Below are 17,433 nucleotides of genomic sequence, written 5' to 3' on the forward strand. Positions count from 1 at the left end.
TCTTTTGCAAATTCAGTTTCATAATTTCTTCCACTTTTTGCTAAATGAACGTTTATTAAAAGAAAATAAAAAGAAGAAAAGGCAAATCGATTGGTGAGATGTAAGAGCTCATAATAAGAGCATTGAAGATTGGCCACATGATATCCCCACTCATATCTGATACAACAAAACAGCTGTACTTAAACAGGCTGTTGCACCTTCACATCCCTCTCGCGCTCTCTCTCTCTCGGTCTCTTCTCCTGTCTCCTTCTTTTATATCTCTCGCAGACACATCAATACTCAATCTTTGTGTGCAAGAAAAACGATCCAAGAAATCTCGAATGGATCCGTGCTCTTTTGTGCGGATCCTCGTTGGAAACCTTGCCCTCAACTTTCCCATAGCCTCCAAGCCTTCCTTCTCCGGCGTACACCCCTCAACTTCCCCGTGCTTCTGCAAGATTAAACTCAAGAACTTTCCCACCCAGTGCGCGACAGTCCCTCTGGTCGCTCCAGAAAGCCAACCCGACTCCCATGATCGCTCCCTGGCCGCTTGCTTCACTCTGAACAAAACCAACATCGACAGACTCGTTGATAAGGGGAACAACCCGGTCTTGCAGATTGAGGTCTACGCGGGGCGGAGAGGTATCGCGTGTGGTTTGAACAGTAGGAAGCTGTTGGGACGGTTGCAGTTGAGGTGGATCTCCGCGCGGTAGAGACGAGGGCTAGTAATATTCACCAGGGTTGGGTCAGTATCGGAGGGAACAAAAAGGGGTCGTCGGCGGAGTTGTACTTGAGCGTTAGGGCCGAACCCGATCCAAGATTTGTGTTCCAGTTCGATGGAGAGCCAGAGTGCAGTCCTCAAGTTTTTCAGGTCCATGGGGATGTTCGGCAGCCCGTGTTTTCTTGCAAGTTCGGTTTCAAGAACATGAATGATCGAAGTTTGCAATCTTGGTGAGTCTCGATCCTTATTGACATCATTAATATTTCCTTTCAATTTAGTTTTGTTTCCGAAAGAAAGTAAAGCCATCCATCCTCGATCTAAACCGCAATATTCTTTTTAGCATGGTCAAGGGGTGATGAACTCTACGAAGGACTAAACCCAAAAGCTTTTTATTTCCCTTGCAACCAGTGTCAATTGATTTCTTTTAGATCAATAACTCAAGTAGCTCCAGTTGAAATCTGTACTACTCTTGCATTAACTGCTCCTAAATATATGCAGGCCGTCGATGAGCGAAACCAGCAGTACTCCAAGAAATTGCTTAATGGGTTCTCATACTCAAAAGGACCAAACTGGAAAGCAGCGAAAGGGATGGCATTTAACCATCCACGACCTCTCGGGCTCGGTGGTCGCCGTGGCCTCCATGGTCACCCCGTTCGTTCCGTCCCGTGGCTCCCACCGCGTCAGCCAATCCAGCCCCGGTGCATGGCTCATCCTCCGCCCCGAGGACGGGGCGTGGATCCCGTGGGGCCGCCTGGAGGCGTGGCGCGAGAGTGGCGGCTCTGACGCCGTCGGATACCGGTTCGAGCTCTTCACGTGTACCGACGAAACCACCACACTCGCCTCCGACGTCATCAGCTCCAGGAGCGGCGGGAAATTCAGCATAGACAGGACGTCCGGCGTCGCCACCACACCAGCGCACACCCCCAGCAGCAGCTGCGATCTCGGGTCCGGGTCAAGGTCCACTCGTGGATCAAGTTCAGGTTCAGGATCCGGGCTGGACATCGGATACGGGCACTTGACACCACCAGTGACCAGAGGGTTTGTGATGTCTTCAACAGTGGACGGAGCTGGGAAGTGCAGCAAGCCGGAGGTGGAGGTGGGTGTACGGCACGTGACATGCGCGGAGGACGCAGCGACTTACGTGGCATTGGCTGCAGCCATGGATCTGAGCATGGACGCTTGCGGGTTATTCTCGAAGAAACTCCGGAAGGAGCTGAGGCAGTAGTAATGGGATTCTATGTTGTTTTATGGAGCTAGCAGCATTTTTTGGCAGCAAATCTATTCATCATTCGTCATCCTCTCATCGGCGAGACTATATTTCATCATCATTTATTTTTTATTAAATATTGTACAGTCGGGAATTACCTAGGCGTAGAGGTTTTTCTTCCTTTTTGTAATTCTCTATGCCTCTGAGTTGTAGACTATATTACATTGATTATCTTTATATTATTATTATTATTTTTTTAAAAAGAAAATAATGTTGTTGGTATAAATGACAATATAATTGTTTACCATTTATAAATCGATATATTAGTATATATATACACCTACATATGGCTAATTATGAGATTACGTTTGGTCAAAGTACAGGAAAATAGTTTTTTTTTTTTAATTTTTTTGAAAAAACACTTCTGAATCAGAGCAACGTCAAGGACGAGTCCAAATTTACAAATTGTGTGTACTCTTTTATTTTTAAATTAGACCTCATATAAAAAAAATTAATTTTTTTACACTTTTTCATAAAAAAATCGATACAAACTTTATACATTTAAAACCTTTATACAGCTGGGAGCCTCTAGTGCTATGAAAAGAAAAAAAATTTGTAAATGGAAATCACCTGTACTAGATTTCTTAAAACTAAGATTGCGTTTGGATATTGAACTGAGTTGAGTTGAAATGATAAAATATTGTTAGAATATTATTTTTTAATATTATTATTATTTTAGAATTTGAAAAAGTTGAATTGTTTATTATATTTTATATTGAAATTTTAAAAAAATTATAATGATGAGTTGAGATGAGTTGAATTTAGTTTAGTTTCCAAACATGCCCTTAAATATTAATGGTGTAGTGCAGATGTGGGGAAAGCTGGAATATGTGTGGTTCTATGAAATGAAGATGGGCAAGTGGTCATGGCAGCAACCAAAAAGGAGGATATTATTGACAAGCATGTTACAATCGAGTTGTTAGCTGTATTGAGAGGTTTACAATTCTGTCTTCTACTTGGGATTCCTAAATTGGTAGTAGAATCTGACTGTATAGTATTGGTGCAGGAACTACAAGCTAGTCACGAGTCTTTCTCATCAAATGGTAATTTGATAAAAGATGTTAAAAATCTAATGAAACATTTTACAGATTTGCATATTCACCATGTTTATAGGGAAGGAAGTGGGGTAGCACATAGCTTGGCACGGTTTGCATGGAATGTAGTTGGTGTCAAGATGTGGTGGGACCAGGTCCCAACTTTTGTGAATCATGCACTTTGGTTTGATAGTTTGCTATGTAATGTTTCTTATGAATGAAAGTTTGTTGATTATTAAAAAAAAAAAAAAAGACTTTTATATTATTATTCATAGTAACTAATATGGTAAATTTGCACATTAATGAGTATGTGTACAATAAATAGAATATTTATAATGTAGTGAATAATAATTGAGCCAATTAAAGTAGAATAAAATTGGATCTGATCTACGTATAATTAAAAAGAAAAAATTTATTCATCATCTTAACTCCTATCATCATCTCATCATCCCATGATATGTCATTAAATAATAGGTTTACAAGTAAAATGTATTAAATAATTTTCAATCACCTAATGCCACATCATAGGATGATGAAAATTAAAATTATGAGTAATATTACTCAATTAAAAATAAAATAATGACTTGTATAAGATCTTAGATTTGCACACTTTCAACTTGTACCTAGCGAATACAGTGATTGTTGAAGTGAAATACACGGCAGCTACCCGGAGGGAGAGCGGGCTGAAATGTGAGGTGCACGAATGGTGCAGTTGCCACTTAGTGATAAATCTCGTGGAAGTGGAACCAACTGATCAGATGGTTTTGGCACGATATTATCAATCAATTTATTTACTGAATATCTGAAATTATCCTATTCTTGCACTTACCCTGAAAAAGATCAAAGGTAGCGTATGTAAGGTCAGGATATCATCGTTGAACAATGAGCACAAGGCCGGACAATTACAGGTCTCCCATGATGTTGAAGCTCTTTCATCTTAAACAAAATCACAATCTCATTCAAAACAAATTGCCAAAAAACATAATCGAGACCAATATGGTAGCAATTCATTCGTTGGTCTCAAAGACAGTAAGATATATTACCAGTTATAAAGTGGAATTAAAATGAATTATACAAATTAAATCTTTTGATAATGTCCACTAGCCTACACGTTTCCTGCTAAGTTGATCCTCTAGAGAACAATTTTCAACATACCTTACCAGTTGTATAATAAAGACATAGGTCCATATAAGAATCTTTCACTTAAAGCGCTTACAAGCACACAAATCACCTTTCATCCTCTCACTCTGCTGCAACGTCTTTGCTGTTTTCCCATTCTGTTCTAATATCCGGCAACGTATCCAGATCTATGCGAACTCCTTTCTCATCAAGAGCAATATGGGAGTCAGAAGCATCAATGGGGTCATGTTCAATAACATCTATCTCATCTCTGGAGTAATTGTCCGAGCTTTTTTTGTTTCCACCAGGTTCGTCACGACCATCCAACTTGTTCTCACCAGCGTCGGTGTTCTCCTTTGAAATTGAAGACACAGAGCCATCTTCTGCTTCAGTTGTGATCTTTTCTGACAGAGCAGACTCAGAATTATTAGCTGAAGTAGATTCTCCCGAACCTGCACCTGCTTCTTCATTTTTAATTGAAACTGTTGAATTACCATCAGACTGATTGCTCTCAGAAATCGTATTAGAGAGGTCCACTGTTATATTTTGAGCAAGAGCTGAATCAGATATACTCGCTGTTCCATTCTTCTGGGAAGAACCAGAAGTGTCTATATCCGTATCTGTCGAGTTATTGCCTCCAATACTTACTTCAGCGAAGGTATTGCTGGCTATGTTACTCACCAGTTTTGTGTTATTGGTTGCTTCAAATTGATCATTGGAATGGCTTGTCACTGTTGAATTTGGATCTGAGCTATCCACAGAGTTGGAAAAACTATCATTTCCCTCCTGTTCGACAGTAATTACATTCAAAGAAGTGCCATTCTCATGCATTCCACCTTCTACCAACTTTATTTCTGGATTTTTCTGATCCCTATCAATTTCCTGAGTGCCATTGGATTTGTTCTCCTGTTCTACAATATTCATTTCAGATTTCTTGATTGAATTCTCTGAACTTAAATTCTCAGTCTCAGAGATGATAGTCTGGGTATCATGGGCCACTGCACTGGAAGCATCATCTCCCTTGTAATGTTCCTCTCGTGCCTCGTGAATGTTCTCAGTACCATCATCATGGTCCTGATCCTCCAAAGAAGTTTCTACTTGACTGTCTTTGTCCTCACTCTTCCTATCATCTTCTTTTCCCTCTTTCTCGTCATCTATAAATTCCTCATCACGGTCAGCTTCCCCATCTAATTTCTCTTGATCATTTTCATCTATCTCATCGTCTCCAACTCCTCTTTCCTCATCTTCTGTCTCTTCACTTTTGTTTTCCTCATCCTCTTGCTCGTCTACTTCATGCTTGTTTTCTTCTTCCTCTTGCTCTTTTAGTTCATGCTTGTTTTCTTCTTCTACTTCTTCTTGCTCATCTTCGCCATGCTTACTTTCTTCTTCCTCTTCTCCCCCGTGCTTGTCTTTCTTAGTTACTTCTTTCACGTAAGGATGGAGATCCTTTCTCCCAAAATTAAGAAGCTCACCACCACTCCGTGTCTTGGCTGATAGATTTGCATCATTCTCATCAAATGCCTTCTTTTTATCGTGGGAATGCTTGACTTGGTAGATTAACCAGAAACATATACCAAGCAAGAGACAAATTTGCAGAACATGCTTTAGCCTGATGCCCTTGGACCTGTGGTTTCTGCTTGGAGATTGCTTGAACATGATGGAATTCCCTAAATTTCCTTTTCTTGTCTTCTCCGTAAGTAAATATCAGGTCTAATGACCTGCCCAGAGAAAAAAATTACATAGATTAATGAAATGAACAATGCAATCAATTCATTAAGTCTGGGAAACTAATTTCACAAAGAAGTATTTTATAACTTTAAATGGGTAATTCCATCGTAGTAGTGGCAGGAAGTTTAGCATTAGTAAATTTATTTGGCAAACCCAGTTCCATAATTTTTTCCCATTTGAAATTTAGATTACTCTTATGCCTTTGCTACACTCAGCTTTAGTGAAACTACGGGAAAAGCATAGACAACAAAAATCTAATTTTTTAGAAAAGCAGCCTGCTCGAGCAAGTCAACACAATTATTAAATTTGGTTGATTCGAACCTATTGGGGCCCACAATACCTCTCCCTACAACCGCTCTAAGAACAAGCTCGTGAGGTACAAGGTTGAATGCCATAAAAGACTTGAGTGTGTCCCCCTTTAACACCAATTAGTTTTAAGTGGATTGGAAACTCATAGTTCAACAAGACAAACTTTCTACTCTTTTCATAAATAGTATAAAATGAAATCAAATAAAAAAAAAAAACAACAAACCACATCAAACCAAAAAATGATTTAGAGACACTATTGCTCAGGTCTTTGGAAAGGTTTAATTGACAGAAGATCTCATTAGAAACAACCAAAGCAATTAAGAAGCTACTAAAGATGAGACTTTGCAGGTTGTCTCAACCCATAATTGTTCCCGATTTCCAAACACGAAAAACAACTTCTTAAATCTTTCCTGGAGAAAGCCTCTCTCTCTCACCACTCATCAGGCTAAACAGGATTTCTGCATAACTCTATTTTCAGTCTAATGGAAACGAGGAACACTGTTACCAAACAGGCCTTTGCTCTATTTTTTTGTTCTCAATTTACATAGCATTAAACCGCTGGTTAATCCGTTCCTTCCGTTAAGTAAGGGTCTACAAATAAACTGTCCCAACATTCCAAATTTATGTTCTTGTCTAACTAACTTATGCAATCCAACACATCAACCGACGCTAGATCACTTCACAGCACAATTTATTCTTAAAAAAAAAAAAACATTAACCCATAGTTGGAAGCAAACCCACATTCTATCCCACAACAATACGCATAGTTTCCGAAACAAAAGAAAGCCCAATACGATGAACAAAAGAAAACAGAACAATACAGATGTAAAAAATAAATTTCCACTGACGCTTAATTCCAAAAATTAAAAAAAAAAAAAAATCCATAAGCAAAGAAAACCCTAGAACCCCCAATGCAAAGCCAACACCAGTCGCACCAAAATTCAACCAAAATCTTAACTTTGCGTTAATAACCCAAACCTATTTCCCAAAACGGCTAATTACAAGCACCACACAACTCTGAACCAGAGACACAAACAACAAAGACGAACAGGATCTTCTTTCTTGCACACATTATTCCACACAAACTAATAAAAGAAATAAATGGGAAATGAAGCTGATAAACAGGAGAGAAAGTGGTATATTACCCGGAGAAGCAAAGTTAGGGAGTCAAGAGGAGGAAGGCGAAGTTATACATGTACTTGTTGACCGTCAAGGAACAGTCTTTTCTAGCGTGAGCACGATCCTGAAACGAACAACACCCGGAATCCAAGTACAAAGATGGACGCTATAATTTTTCTTACTAGATACAGACTAGTCGCGAATATTTGTAGTTATCAATTCCTAGTGCGTTATTCCCAAACCCATTCTGCAACTTTCTTTCTTTAATTATCATTTACAACCGCAATATTAAGGTTTTTTTTTTATTAAAAAAATATATATTAAGGTTATTAATTGCATAAGTCTCCCATTTTTATTTTAATAATGAATTATCTCTAAAGCAGCATTAAACCCTACAACAATTTCTCCACTAGACTTGACAAGAATTATTTTAGTTTTTATAATTATTTATAACTTCTAGAAGTCTGGTTATAATTACGATTTTCTTCTATTATAAATGAAGTCTATTAACAAAATTGAAAATGCCGTCTTATTCTTAAAAAAAAAGAAAGAAATCCCCCCTAAAAACAAAAAATGCAGAGAATATCAACTTAATTGGCAAGTTTCATTATTGGAGCTATCACCTTAAAAATTAAAAAAATGGGTGTCGTATTAATGAACCGAATTTGGTTATTTTTTTTAATGCGATAACTTTAGTAGATGTTAAAAAGGACGTAGATTGCTAGGGAGAGGAAAAAAAAAAAAAAAAAAAAGAGGAGATTGCTACTTTGTGAGTTCCACCTTTCTGATAGGCTGATGAGATGATTCGACAAAATCCATTTTGCGAACGAATTTGAAGCTTACCCCCACACGTCTATTTCTTGCGCTACTTTTTTATTATTTTTATTTATTTTTTGTTGAAATTTCAATGTCACGTGCCCACTAAGTTCAGCAATACTTTTTCTCCCTTCAACTCGAACCAATTGATTATTAAATAATATTACTCCACTTTTTAACTTCCTACAAATTTTACAAGTTAATAATTTAAGAAATGATATTTGTTGTAACGTGCGTAAGCGTAACGTAATTTTTTTAAAAAATAAAAATAAATTAATTTTTTAATAATAAATTTACTTTTTTTTAAAAAATACTGTATGATATTTACGTATTTTATAATTGTATATAATATTATTCATAATTAATTTTTCACAATCTCAAAATTATGAACTTTACTGATTGCTCTTCTAAGTTGGGCCTAGAAATTGGGCAGTCAATGGGTGTAGTAGACTTATCAGTCCATTAAATAGACCCAACTAAAGCTTGGGCCGAAAGGCATGGGAAAAGAAAACCTTCCCTCCACAGGTGACTGGACTAATTGCAGGAGTGAGCGTTTCTCCGAGAGCGTCTTCATTAATCAGCAGGCAAGGCCCATTTTTGCTCATTAATGAAACCCAATCAAATGTTCCTGATTGATGAAGCCCTCAGCGAAAAGAATTACTAGGCCACAAGGTGTGATTGGGTAAGTAAAGCGACGGTTCACTAAAAACTAATTATCCTGCATGGTTCCCTTTCGGAAAAAGCAGTGATATCCGCTCTAAACGTAAACTTATAAATTAATGTAAATTGATGTGATATATTATATTTATTTAATAATAAAAATAATTTTATAATATAACGTACCGTATCAAATCGCATCATTTTACGAGTTTTCTTTTATAAAATATTTTTGTAACTAAAAAATTTATCTTAATAACATTGAAAATCTGAAGCTTCCTTTTTGAGTTTCAGTCCCCCACTAGCCGACTTGACAATAACTCGTTGCGGGGTTTTTTTTAGTTTATGTGTGGATTTTCAACGAGGCTTAGTCATGTTGCGCAAGCTGAATTTTGGATCTGTTTTTTAGCTTTTAATTCGATCAAATCCGTTAATTAAGATTTACTATATATTGTATTAAACTCTTATATGGCCGCCAATTATAGTTTACCATATATGCACTATTTTTGTACGTATGGCCACACTATATCTTTGATCTTTCATTTGAATAAAATTCTCTGTAATTTTGTAGACGTAAGTATATTGCCGAACCATATAAATCTTATATTTGTGTGTGATTGATTTTATTTTTTGCATTACTTTTCTGATCATATCGTTCTTAACACTGTGACATCATAATAATGAACGCCTTGATCTGTTATTCTCGAAATTATTAAGTTCAATTAGTATACGCGGGTTCCATGTTGAAGTTTATAATAATATAAAAGAGGAGAGGATTTTAATTAACAATTTTAATGGCTTGTATATATTAGCTCTAAAATAAGTATTATGATAATTAACTAGCAAATAAAGTAGTATTTATCTATATAATTAACTGCATATATGCATGCATGCATGCTATTAATTAATTAAAGACAGACAAGCACACACCAAATATAGGAGTTTGGTTGATCTTGTAGTAGCTAGGACGTCCACGGATTTACCTTGACTATTTCAGCTTGTCTACCATGCATGCATGTTTGTAGTGCATGACCGATCAATTGAAAGCAAACAATTCACAGCTCCACAAAAGGATAGGATCGAATTAAGGAATCGACGTAAAAGTACTAGTTTTCCGATCACCGATCGAGGCTGCGGGAAGCTGCTTGAATGACCAAATTAATTATCTTCAAAAGAAAAGCTCACAATTAACAGCTAGAAGATAAGAAAGCGAAGTACTCTAGATAGAACTCTTGCATGTTTTCCTAAACTTTCTGCTAAACTGAAGGATTAAATGGGAAATTATATCACTTACGTACAAGTCATCAGGGAAATTAGTTTGTCCCATGCATAGTTATATATAAGATTAAAGCTGGCTGTCTAATTAGCTTTAGATATATATATATATATATATATATATATACATATATATTTAGCGACAATTTAATGTGAAATCTAACGACATCATGCATTAGCTGGAACCAAGTACCAAGAATTCCTGTACTTACGGCCTGTGATGAAGACATTAATCTTGCTTTAACAAAATTACCTTCCTTAATTACTTCTTATCTCTCTCTCTCTCTCTTTTGGGGTGGGGGGGTTTGCAATACCTATATATAGCTTCTTTGAACATATTATATATCATCCTCCATAACACAAGTTAAATAGAAAACTCAGAATCAATCCGGCCATGAACAGTTACCAGAAAATCATGGCCGGCCTTATTGTTGGGCTTCTCATGCTCGGATTGATTCAAATTTCAGTTGCTTCTGTTGTTTCAACCGGAGATTTCAATAAGGATTTCTATATTATGTGGTCTCCTAGCCATGTAAGCACTTCGAGTGATGGCCGAACAAGAAGTTTGAAGCTTGATCAAGAATCAGGTACGTCTAGCTCGCGCAAAAAATTCGGGTAGTACATGATGATATCGAACATTAATCGAATCCCCCTCCAGTTTTTCACTTATGTAATTCTAGATGATTAATTCGTGATGATCAACTCTTTCTAGGTTCTGGATTTTCTTCGAACCAGAAGTTTCTGTTTGGACAAATTGATGTGCAAATTAAACTAATACCAGGTCGTTCGGCAGGCACCGTCGTGGCCTATTACGTGAGTGGTCTTGTTTTTTTTGTTACCATGTTCTTCTTGATGATCAATTAATATTCCTTATCATTAATCTAATGCTTTTGGAAATGTATTAATTGCAGCTGACTTCTGATGAGCCTAACCATGACGAGTTAGATTTTGAGTTCCTTGGCAATGTGGTTGGGCAACCATATCTCCTTCAAACAAATATTTATATTAACGGCTTTGACAACCGTGAAGAAAGGATCAAGCTATGGTTTGATCCGTCAAAGCACTTCCATACGTATTCAATCCTGTGGAACATTCACCAAATTGTGTAAGCCATTTTCCTGAATGCATGCATGACACCATGCACTGCTAGCTGTTTCAATATTATTAATGCATGCAGGCGATTACGTTATACGTACGTTTTCCCATCAAAGCTATCAAATCACCAATATTTCAAATTAAATGGTATCATTAATACGAGGATAATAATTACTTATACGTTATCCGATACTCTTTTATAATTAACATATATATGGAAAAATAACATTGGCTTCTAAGGTTTTGCATGCATGCATAACTATGATCTTTTCCTTGATCATCCTTGAAGGTTCATGGTGGATGGGATTCCCATAAGAGTGTACAGAAACCATGGAGAGAAGGGAGTGGCATTTCCAATGTGGAGGCCAATGAGTATCAAAGCCAGCATATGGAACGGCGAAAGCTGGGCAACAAATGGAGGGCGTGATAAAATCGATTGGTCAAAGGCCCCCTTCATAGTTTCTTTCATGAACTACAAGATCGATGCCTGCGTGTGGAAAGGATACGCAAGGTTTTGCAGGGTAGATAGTCCTGGAAATTGGTGGAATAACAACAGGTTCAGCACCCTCACATTTAGGCAAAGGAGGTTGTTCAAATGGGTGAGGAAGCACCACCTTCTTTATGACTATTGCCATGACTATAAGAGATTCCAATTCAAGCTTCCCAAAGAGTGCTCCCTTCCCAAGTATTGACCAAAACGGAGATCCCCACAGGCTGCAGTTCTGTTGAACATTTTTATTGTGCTGACATATCATTCATGTCAGGAGTACCAGACAACATATGTACACTAAGCTATTAAATTAATAGCTGTTATCTCAATCTTGTGTATGCTTTATTTTGTTAATAAGGCCGGGATGTTCCTAAATATTTTGAGAAGGATGATAAATGTGATCGTATATAAAGACAATAAAGTTTTAATTTGTAATATATGAAAATATTACCTTTTCATTCGATCAATTAAAAAACCAATAATTTTATTTCATCAAAAAACATAATCATATAAAAAAGCTGTTTAATTTATTATTTTGAATATTAAGATCCAAGTAAATGCAAACCCGACTTTAATGAGTTATGATCCTGAGCCTTTAAATGTATGGCAATAATGAGTCCAAGCCAACCTAAGACTACAGATGGCCAGACATTCAATTTCTAATGCAATGGACTTTTATTGGTTAGATTTGGATTAAACAGTCTCGTGGATTAAAAACTAAAATCTTTATTTATGATAAAAGAGTGAGCAGTACTCTGGCCTCAAAATTAGTTTTTTTTTTTGTACTTGTGCAGACTAAAATATCTTTCATGCTGATTATGTAAGTAGTTATAAATTTTGATAAATAAGTGACATTTTGTTAATTTGAAGCATTGGTACTCTTGTGTTATGCCTCTTCTTTACGATCAACATTTTCTCTTTTCATTTGAGCATGTCCATTTCTTATGTGCATCCTTTTGTCTTATATATCGTTGAGCCTGTAGACGTTTTGAGTACTTAAATTTGTTCCCATAATCAGGGCGAGCACAAGGGCAGGACGAGCACTTATTGCGACAATCATGCTTGGGAGCCTTGCACACAGGCGATCTAATTAATTTAATCAGTGCCTGAAACTTGGGCAAGCTGGTCAGGGTGGGATGAGCACTTAAGCTTGTGGCAACCATGCTTGGAAGACGAGCTCCCGTGTGATCTGATCAATTCAATCAGTGCTCGGATTCTCAGCCGGATTAGTTGGGTTAAACCCATCTTGGAGCTCGTGCTCTCGATTAGAGTTAAACAACTTGATCGAATCACGTGGGAGCTCCTGGTCATGAAAAGCCCATCCCTAATCACCAAAAGTATCAGACCCCAATGAAATTGGTCGGATCACGTTGGAACTCGACTCCCGAGCATGTTAAGCGTAGAGGAATAGTTTGGTTCAGTGCTCTAATCCTGAGAGAAACAAACAAAGACTACCCGACGCCTAGGAGGCCTGCAACAACTCAGGAAAAGCAGCAAGAAAAACTCTAGACTCAGTCGCCTGGTGTAAGCACCGGTGATGTGTCAAAATAAAATAAAAACACACCGTTTTGAGCGATTTCCATTTCCCTCCCCCTCTGCATTTCCATTTCAAATCCTCCCTCGAAGCCGATGTCCCCTCCCTCCCTTCCTCTCTATCTGCATTTCCATTTCCTTCCATCGAAGCCTCCCTCAAAGCCTCTATAGTTGGAAGCAGCCGCCTTCCCTTCCTCAGTGTCGGGATGAAAGTTTGAAACAACCCACCCGGAGCCACCTTCGAAACCTCATTCTCTTAGTTTCGTCTCCCTCATAGCCTCCCTCCCTTCGTCATCCTCACTTCGTCTTCATCTTCTTCTTCCCACAAAGTCTCCTTTCATGGTCGCCGTTAACCCTTCTTCAGGTATAGATCCCGAACCCGAACCCTAGAAGAAAGTGATCAAGGACTCTGGTAATCGAAGACAAGCATTTCTTCAAAGTGAAAAAGTATGCAGATTTTCCATCTATCTTGCATTTCTTTGTTTGGAAATTTTTAGGTAATATCATTTCTTTGTTTGGCAATTGTTAGATAATAGCATTTCTTCGACTATGATGTAATTTGTTTTTGTTTTTTATTACATGAGTAGGACATTATTGAAGTATTCATTCAAGTTCTTGTGTATATTAATTTTTGTTTTCCATATTACGGATTTTGAGCCTAGATTGGGAGGTACAAAGTGGCTTAGCCCCTGGCCCTTCTGGCTTCGCACTGTTCACCAAAATATGTGGAATTACTCATTTGGTTTTTGGGTTTGTCAATTAAGGTTTTGGTTTTGGATATGCCTCGTTCGAACTTGAGAGACACACAATTCTTCTTTATTTATTTCGTTCCCAAACTCTTGGCACTTATCTTTGTGTAAATTATAGTATCTTATTGTTTCTTCTCTGTTTGTGCATCTGTTTGGGGTCTAATAACTGGACTAGAATCCAGGAGAGTCCATATTGGGATGGTTGAAGGTTACCTCAAGGCAAGGGAACTTGTGATTGCTCAGTTAGAAGCCTTTTTGGGCTTATTCATTAATCAAATAGAATGATCCAAAGCCCCAATTTCAGCATTTGTATTTAGAGTTTGTTGAGCCTTAATTACGGGGTTGGTTAGGCTTGTGGTATGAGGTTTATAACTTTATATTGGCACTGATAATCAACAAGCTGCTTAGGAGTTCTGAAGATTTTACAATTCTAGATCGTTATTTGGAAGGAGTCTGATATCACTAATACTTATAAAAAAAAAAACAAAAAAGTCTGCTATCACTAATAGGGCTTAAAGACCTTTATACCAAACTTAAACAAGAAAAGTTTTAAGTAGAGTTTGGTATCGCAATTGCATATCATCTTAAAACCATAATCAATGTTAATGTGATTTGAAAAATAAGCAAACACCAGTGAGGAGAGTGTTTCAGCTTGCCATCTGTTGGAATGCATCTTAAGCTCAGTGTTTAGCTTTTACTCCTTATACCAGTTAGGTGGAAAGTTTCACCACTAGTTTCTAATTTTTCTAATAATTTTAAAATCCTTCTTAGAAATTATTATGAGTTATGGTTTGAGTATGTTTCACTAGGAATTAATTTTCCATATTGAGGTTATGATATTTTTGTTGAATATGTGTGTCTTTTCATACGTGTGTCTTTCCATTGTAATTCTGGTTCATGTTAGAATGTTGTTATCATCACTATCTTCTTCTTCCTTTGCTATACGTACTTTGAGTCAACCCTTTGCTATACATCTAACATCAACCCTTATGTATAAAATATTAGGAATTATCATACTGCAAGTATTTCAAGAGATTCTGAAGGAGTTGGTGCTTCTTCAGCAACAAGCTCAAATAAGGTGTTCACGCACACTACTCCAAGTGTTTTGGGCTTTTAAAGTTGTTGTTTTATGTTACTGTGCTTTGTCATGTAACAGCTTAGTCTGAACATGTAGTTTAAGTGTTGAAAGTTATTTAAAATAGTTGTTTGATATATGTTGGTTTTCCAATTTGATATATTTCGGTCTCTGGCAATTTTGTAATATGTTGGTTCAAGTTTGAGCACCGGAAGTTTTGTAAAATGTTGGTTTTCCAATATATGTTGGTTCAAGTTTGACCACTGGCAGTTTTGTATAAACTTGGTTTTTCAATTTGATATAATTCAAGTTGATATTCTACCCTTTTTATATGTTGAACAGACGAATGAAGTTTGACCACTGGCAGTTTACAAATGTTGACATTTAATAGTAAATTGTTGGAAAAAAAACTGTGAATGTTGACATTCAATCTAAGTATTCGGAATTTGAAACTTGCACCAGTTGTGATAATGGATTGGACTGAGTATATTTTACATAGCATCCTCAATAATGCAATGATAAAAAAACATCCTCACTGCCTAGTATAATTTCCATACCATACCAGAAATTGTTATACTATACCATACCACACCAGAAATTGCATACACAAATCTATCAATAATTTCTATATATAAAAGTTGCATCCAAGTGTTCGATTGTGCCCATACCTTCCTGAATAATACAACACATGCCTGTTAGTGCCAATACACAAATCCAACAGCATTGTACATCAATACATTCAATCTTAAATCTTTAAAATTCAACACAAATCCATTGTGAAAATTCAACACAAAATACTTTCAATCCTGAAAGTACCCTTCAACACAAAGCCATCAATCGAACAAGAAATACATCAAACACATTCAATCCAAATTCTTTAAAATTCAACACAAATCCATCCTGAAATGTTTAAAATTCAACACAAATCCATCTTGAAAATTCAAAATTAAAAACAAATCCATCATGGTCTATCCTCTTTACTTTCTTCATCAACTCTAGATGAGGTACATGGTGCTTCAATTTCCCTACATGGCATTCTTCCCCTTTTCCCATGCCCTGTAGAAGAAAAGTTGTTTAATAAACCCACCAAAAAATTAACATTGATAACAACAGTTGTTAAATAAACCCACCAAAAAATTAATATCGATAAGAACAGTTGTTCAATCATTGCAAGACAAGTTGTTTTCATATCATTTGCTCATCCTAAATATTTAACCAAAACTTAGCAACTCTTACATTATTTTTTGAATTTTTTTAAATTAATTATTTTTATAGGACGCTAACAAAACTGCTCTTTTGCTCCAATTTTGCCTGTAGATTACATTCACCATGCGAATCTGGTGACCTTTGCCAAAATGCCAAGATATATTGTCTTAAACTACATCCTAAAGAAAATGTGATTTAGAAAACGTGATTTAGAAAATGTCCTGCATTTTTTTTTTTTTTTTTTATCTTTTTGTATATTTTATTCACATGCAAAGAACAACAAAAATCTTACATTTAGCTTGCTTGAAGTTTAGTAACCACAAAGAACAGCAAAAAATTGTATCAAAGAAGAAAATGTGATTTTATCCCATGTCCTGCATTTATTTTTTTGATACGTATCCCATGTCCTGCATTTTTGTTTACTTTTTGTATATTTTCCTCACAACAAAAATCTTACATTGAGCTTGCTTGAAGTTCAGTAACCACAAAGAATAGCAAAAATCTGTATCAAAGACTGAAATGTGATTTTATCCCATGTCCTGCATTTTTTTTTTTTTTTACTTTTTGTATATTTTCCTCACAAGCAAATAATAGCAAAAATCTTACATTTAGCTTGCTTGAAGTTCAGTAACCACAAAGAACAACAAAAATTTTAAGCAAAGAAGAAAATGTGATTTAGAAAATGTCCTGCATTTTTTCTTTTTTTATCTTTTTGTATATTTTCCTTACAAGCAAACAACAACAAAAATCTTACATTTAGCCTGCTTCAAGTTCAGTAACTACAAAGAACAACAAAAATCTTAATCAAAGAAGAAAATGTGATGAAGCTACCAATGTCTGATGAAGCTCCCACGAAGACAACCCACATGAAGCTCTTACCCACAGATCTATGAAGAACTCTACTCTCAGCAGCTCATCTACCCACGAAGATGAAGACCAGACCCACACGAAGACGAAGACCTCCAACGAAACTGGAACCCACGCAGACGAGAGCCACGAAGACCAAAATGCTCTCTTGAAGACGAAGACTCTCACCCATGAAGATCACTTCTTCCAGTTCGAAGAGCTCGTGCACTGTTTTCGTCTCCGTTTCGCTTTTCTATTTCTCTCTGCGGCATATATTTTCGTCTCTATCTTTTTTTTTTTTATATTATATATATATATATATGTGGCGGGCTGACGTGGCAGCAACTATCTCTCGACTGTACGTAGAACTGACAAAGAGTACTTTGTGCATAATGTGGTCAATTTCATTGGTGCA

At 36.6% G+C, this 17,433-nt stretch overlaps 2 protein-coding genes and 1 pseudogene across 3 annotated transcripts; 2 read left to right on the forward strand and 1 right to left on the reverse strand.

Annotated features, from left to right (window-relative positions):
* The first annotated feature begins 200 nt into the window (after window positions 1–200).
* On the forward strand, window positions 201–2,161 carry LOC121255331 (annotated as a pseudogene).
* A 1,828-nt stretch (window positions 2,162–3,989) lies between these two features.
* On the reverse strand, window positions 3,990–7,533 carry LOC121255332 (dentin sialophosphoprotein-like). 2 transcript variants are annotated; one of them, XM_041155595.1, is made up of 3 exons: window positions 7,303–7,533; window positions 5,477–5,838; window positions 3,990–5,431 (listed from the first exon to the last, which is right to left on the reverse strand). In XM_041155595.1, the coding sequence occupies exons 2-3, from the start codon at window positions 5,774–5,776 to the stop codon at window positions 4,244–4,246; spliced, it is 1,488 nt and encodes a 495-aa protein (XP_041011529.1). In that variant the 5' UTR covers window positions 5,777–5,838; window positions 7,303–7,533; the 3' UTR covers window positions 3,990–4,243. The 2 variants fall into 2 exon arrangements, with proteins under 2 accessions (XP_041011529.1, XP_041011528.1); XM_041155594.1 differs by having other exon boundaries at window positions 3,990–5,838.
* Window positions 7,534–10,368: 2,835 nt separating this feature from the next.
* LOC121255333 (probable xyloglucan endotransglucosylase/hydrolase protein 10) lies at window positions 10,369–12,107 on the forward strand. Its single transcript, XM_041155596.1, has 4 exons — window positions 10,369–10,611; window positions 10,737–10,837; window positions 10,936–11,129; window positions 11,409–12,107. Exons 1-4 carry the CDS (start codon window positions 10,419–10,421, stop codon window positions 11,809–11,811), a joined length of 891 nt encoding a protein of 296 aa, XP_041011530.1. The 5' UTR covers window positions 10,369–10,418; the 3' UTR covers window positions 11,812–12,107.
* Window positions 12,108–17,433: the final 5,326 nt, after the last annotated feature.

Source organism: Juglans microcarpa x Juglans regia, chromosome 3D, assembly GCF_004785595.1.
Source record: "Juglans microcarpa x Juglans regia isolate MS1-56 chromosome 3D, Jm3101_v1.0, whole genome shotgun sequence".
NCBI lineage: Eukaryota > Viridiplantae > Streptophyta > Magnoliopsida > Fagales > Juglandaceae > Juglans > Juglans microcarpa x Juglans regia.

Excerpts from the sequence above, each read along its gene's own strand:
- LOC121255332 (XM_041155594.1), bottom strand. The coding sequence starts at position 5,776 with ATGTTCAAGCAATCTCCAAGCAGAAACCACAGGTCCAAGGGCATCAGG.
- LOC121255333 (XM_041155596.1), top strand. The coding sequence starts at position 10,419 with ATGAACAGTTACCAGAAAATCATGGCCGGCCTTATTGTTGGGCTTCTC. Across the intron at positions 10,612-10,736 it reads GAAGCTTGATCAAGAATCAG|GTTCTGGATTTTCTTCGAAC; the intron begins GTACGTCTAGCT and ends AACTCTTTCTAG. Across the intron at positions 10,838-10,935 it reads GCACCGTCGTGGCCTATTAC|CTGACTTCTGATGAGCCTAA; the intron begins GTGAGTGGTCTT and ends TATTAATTGCAG.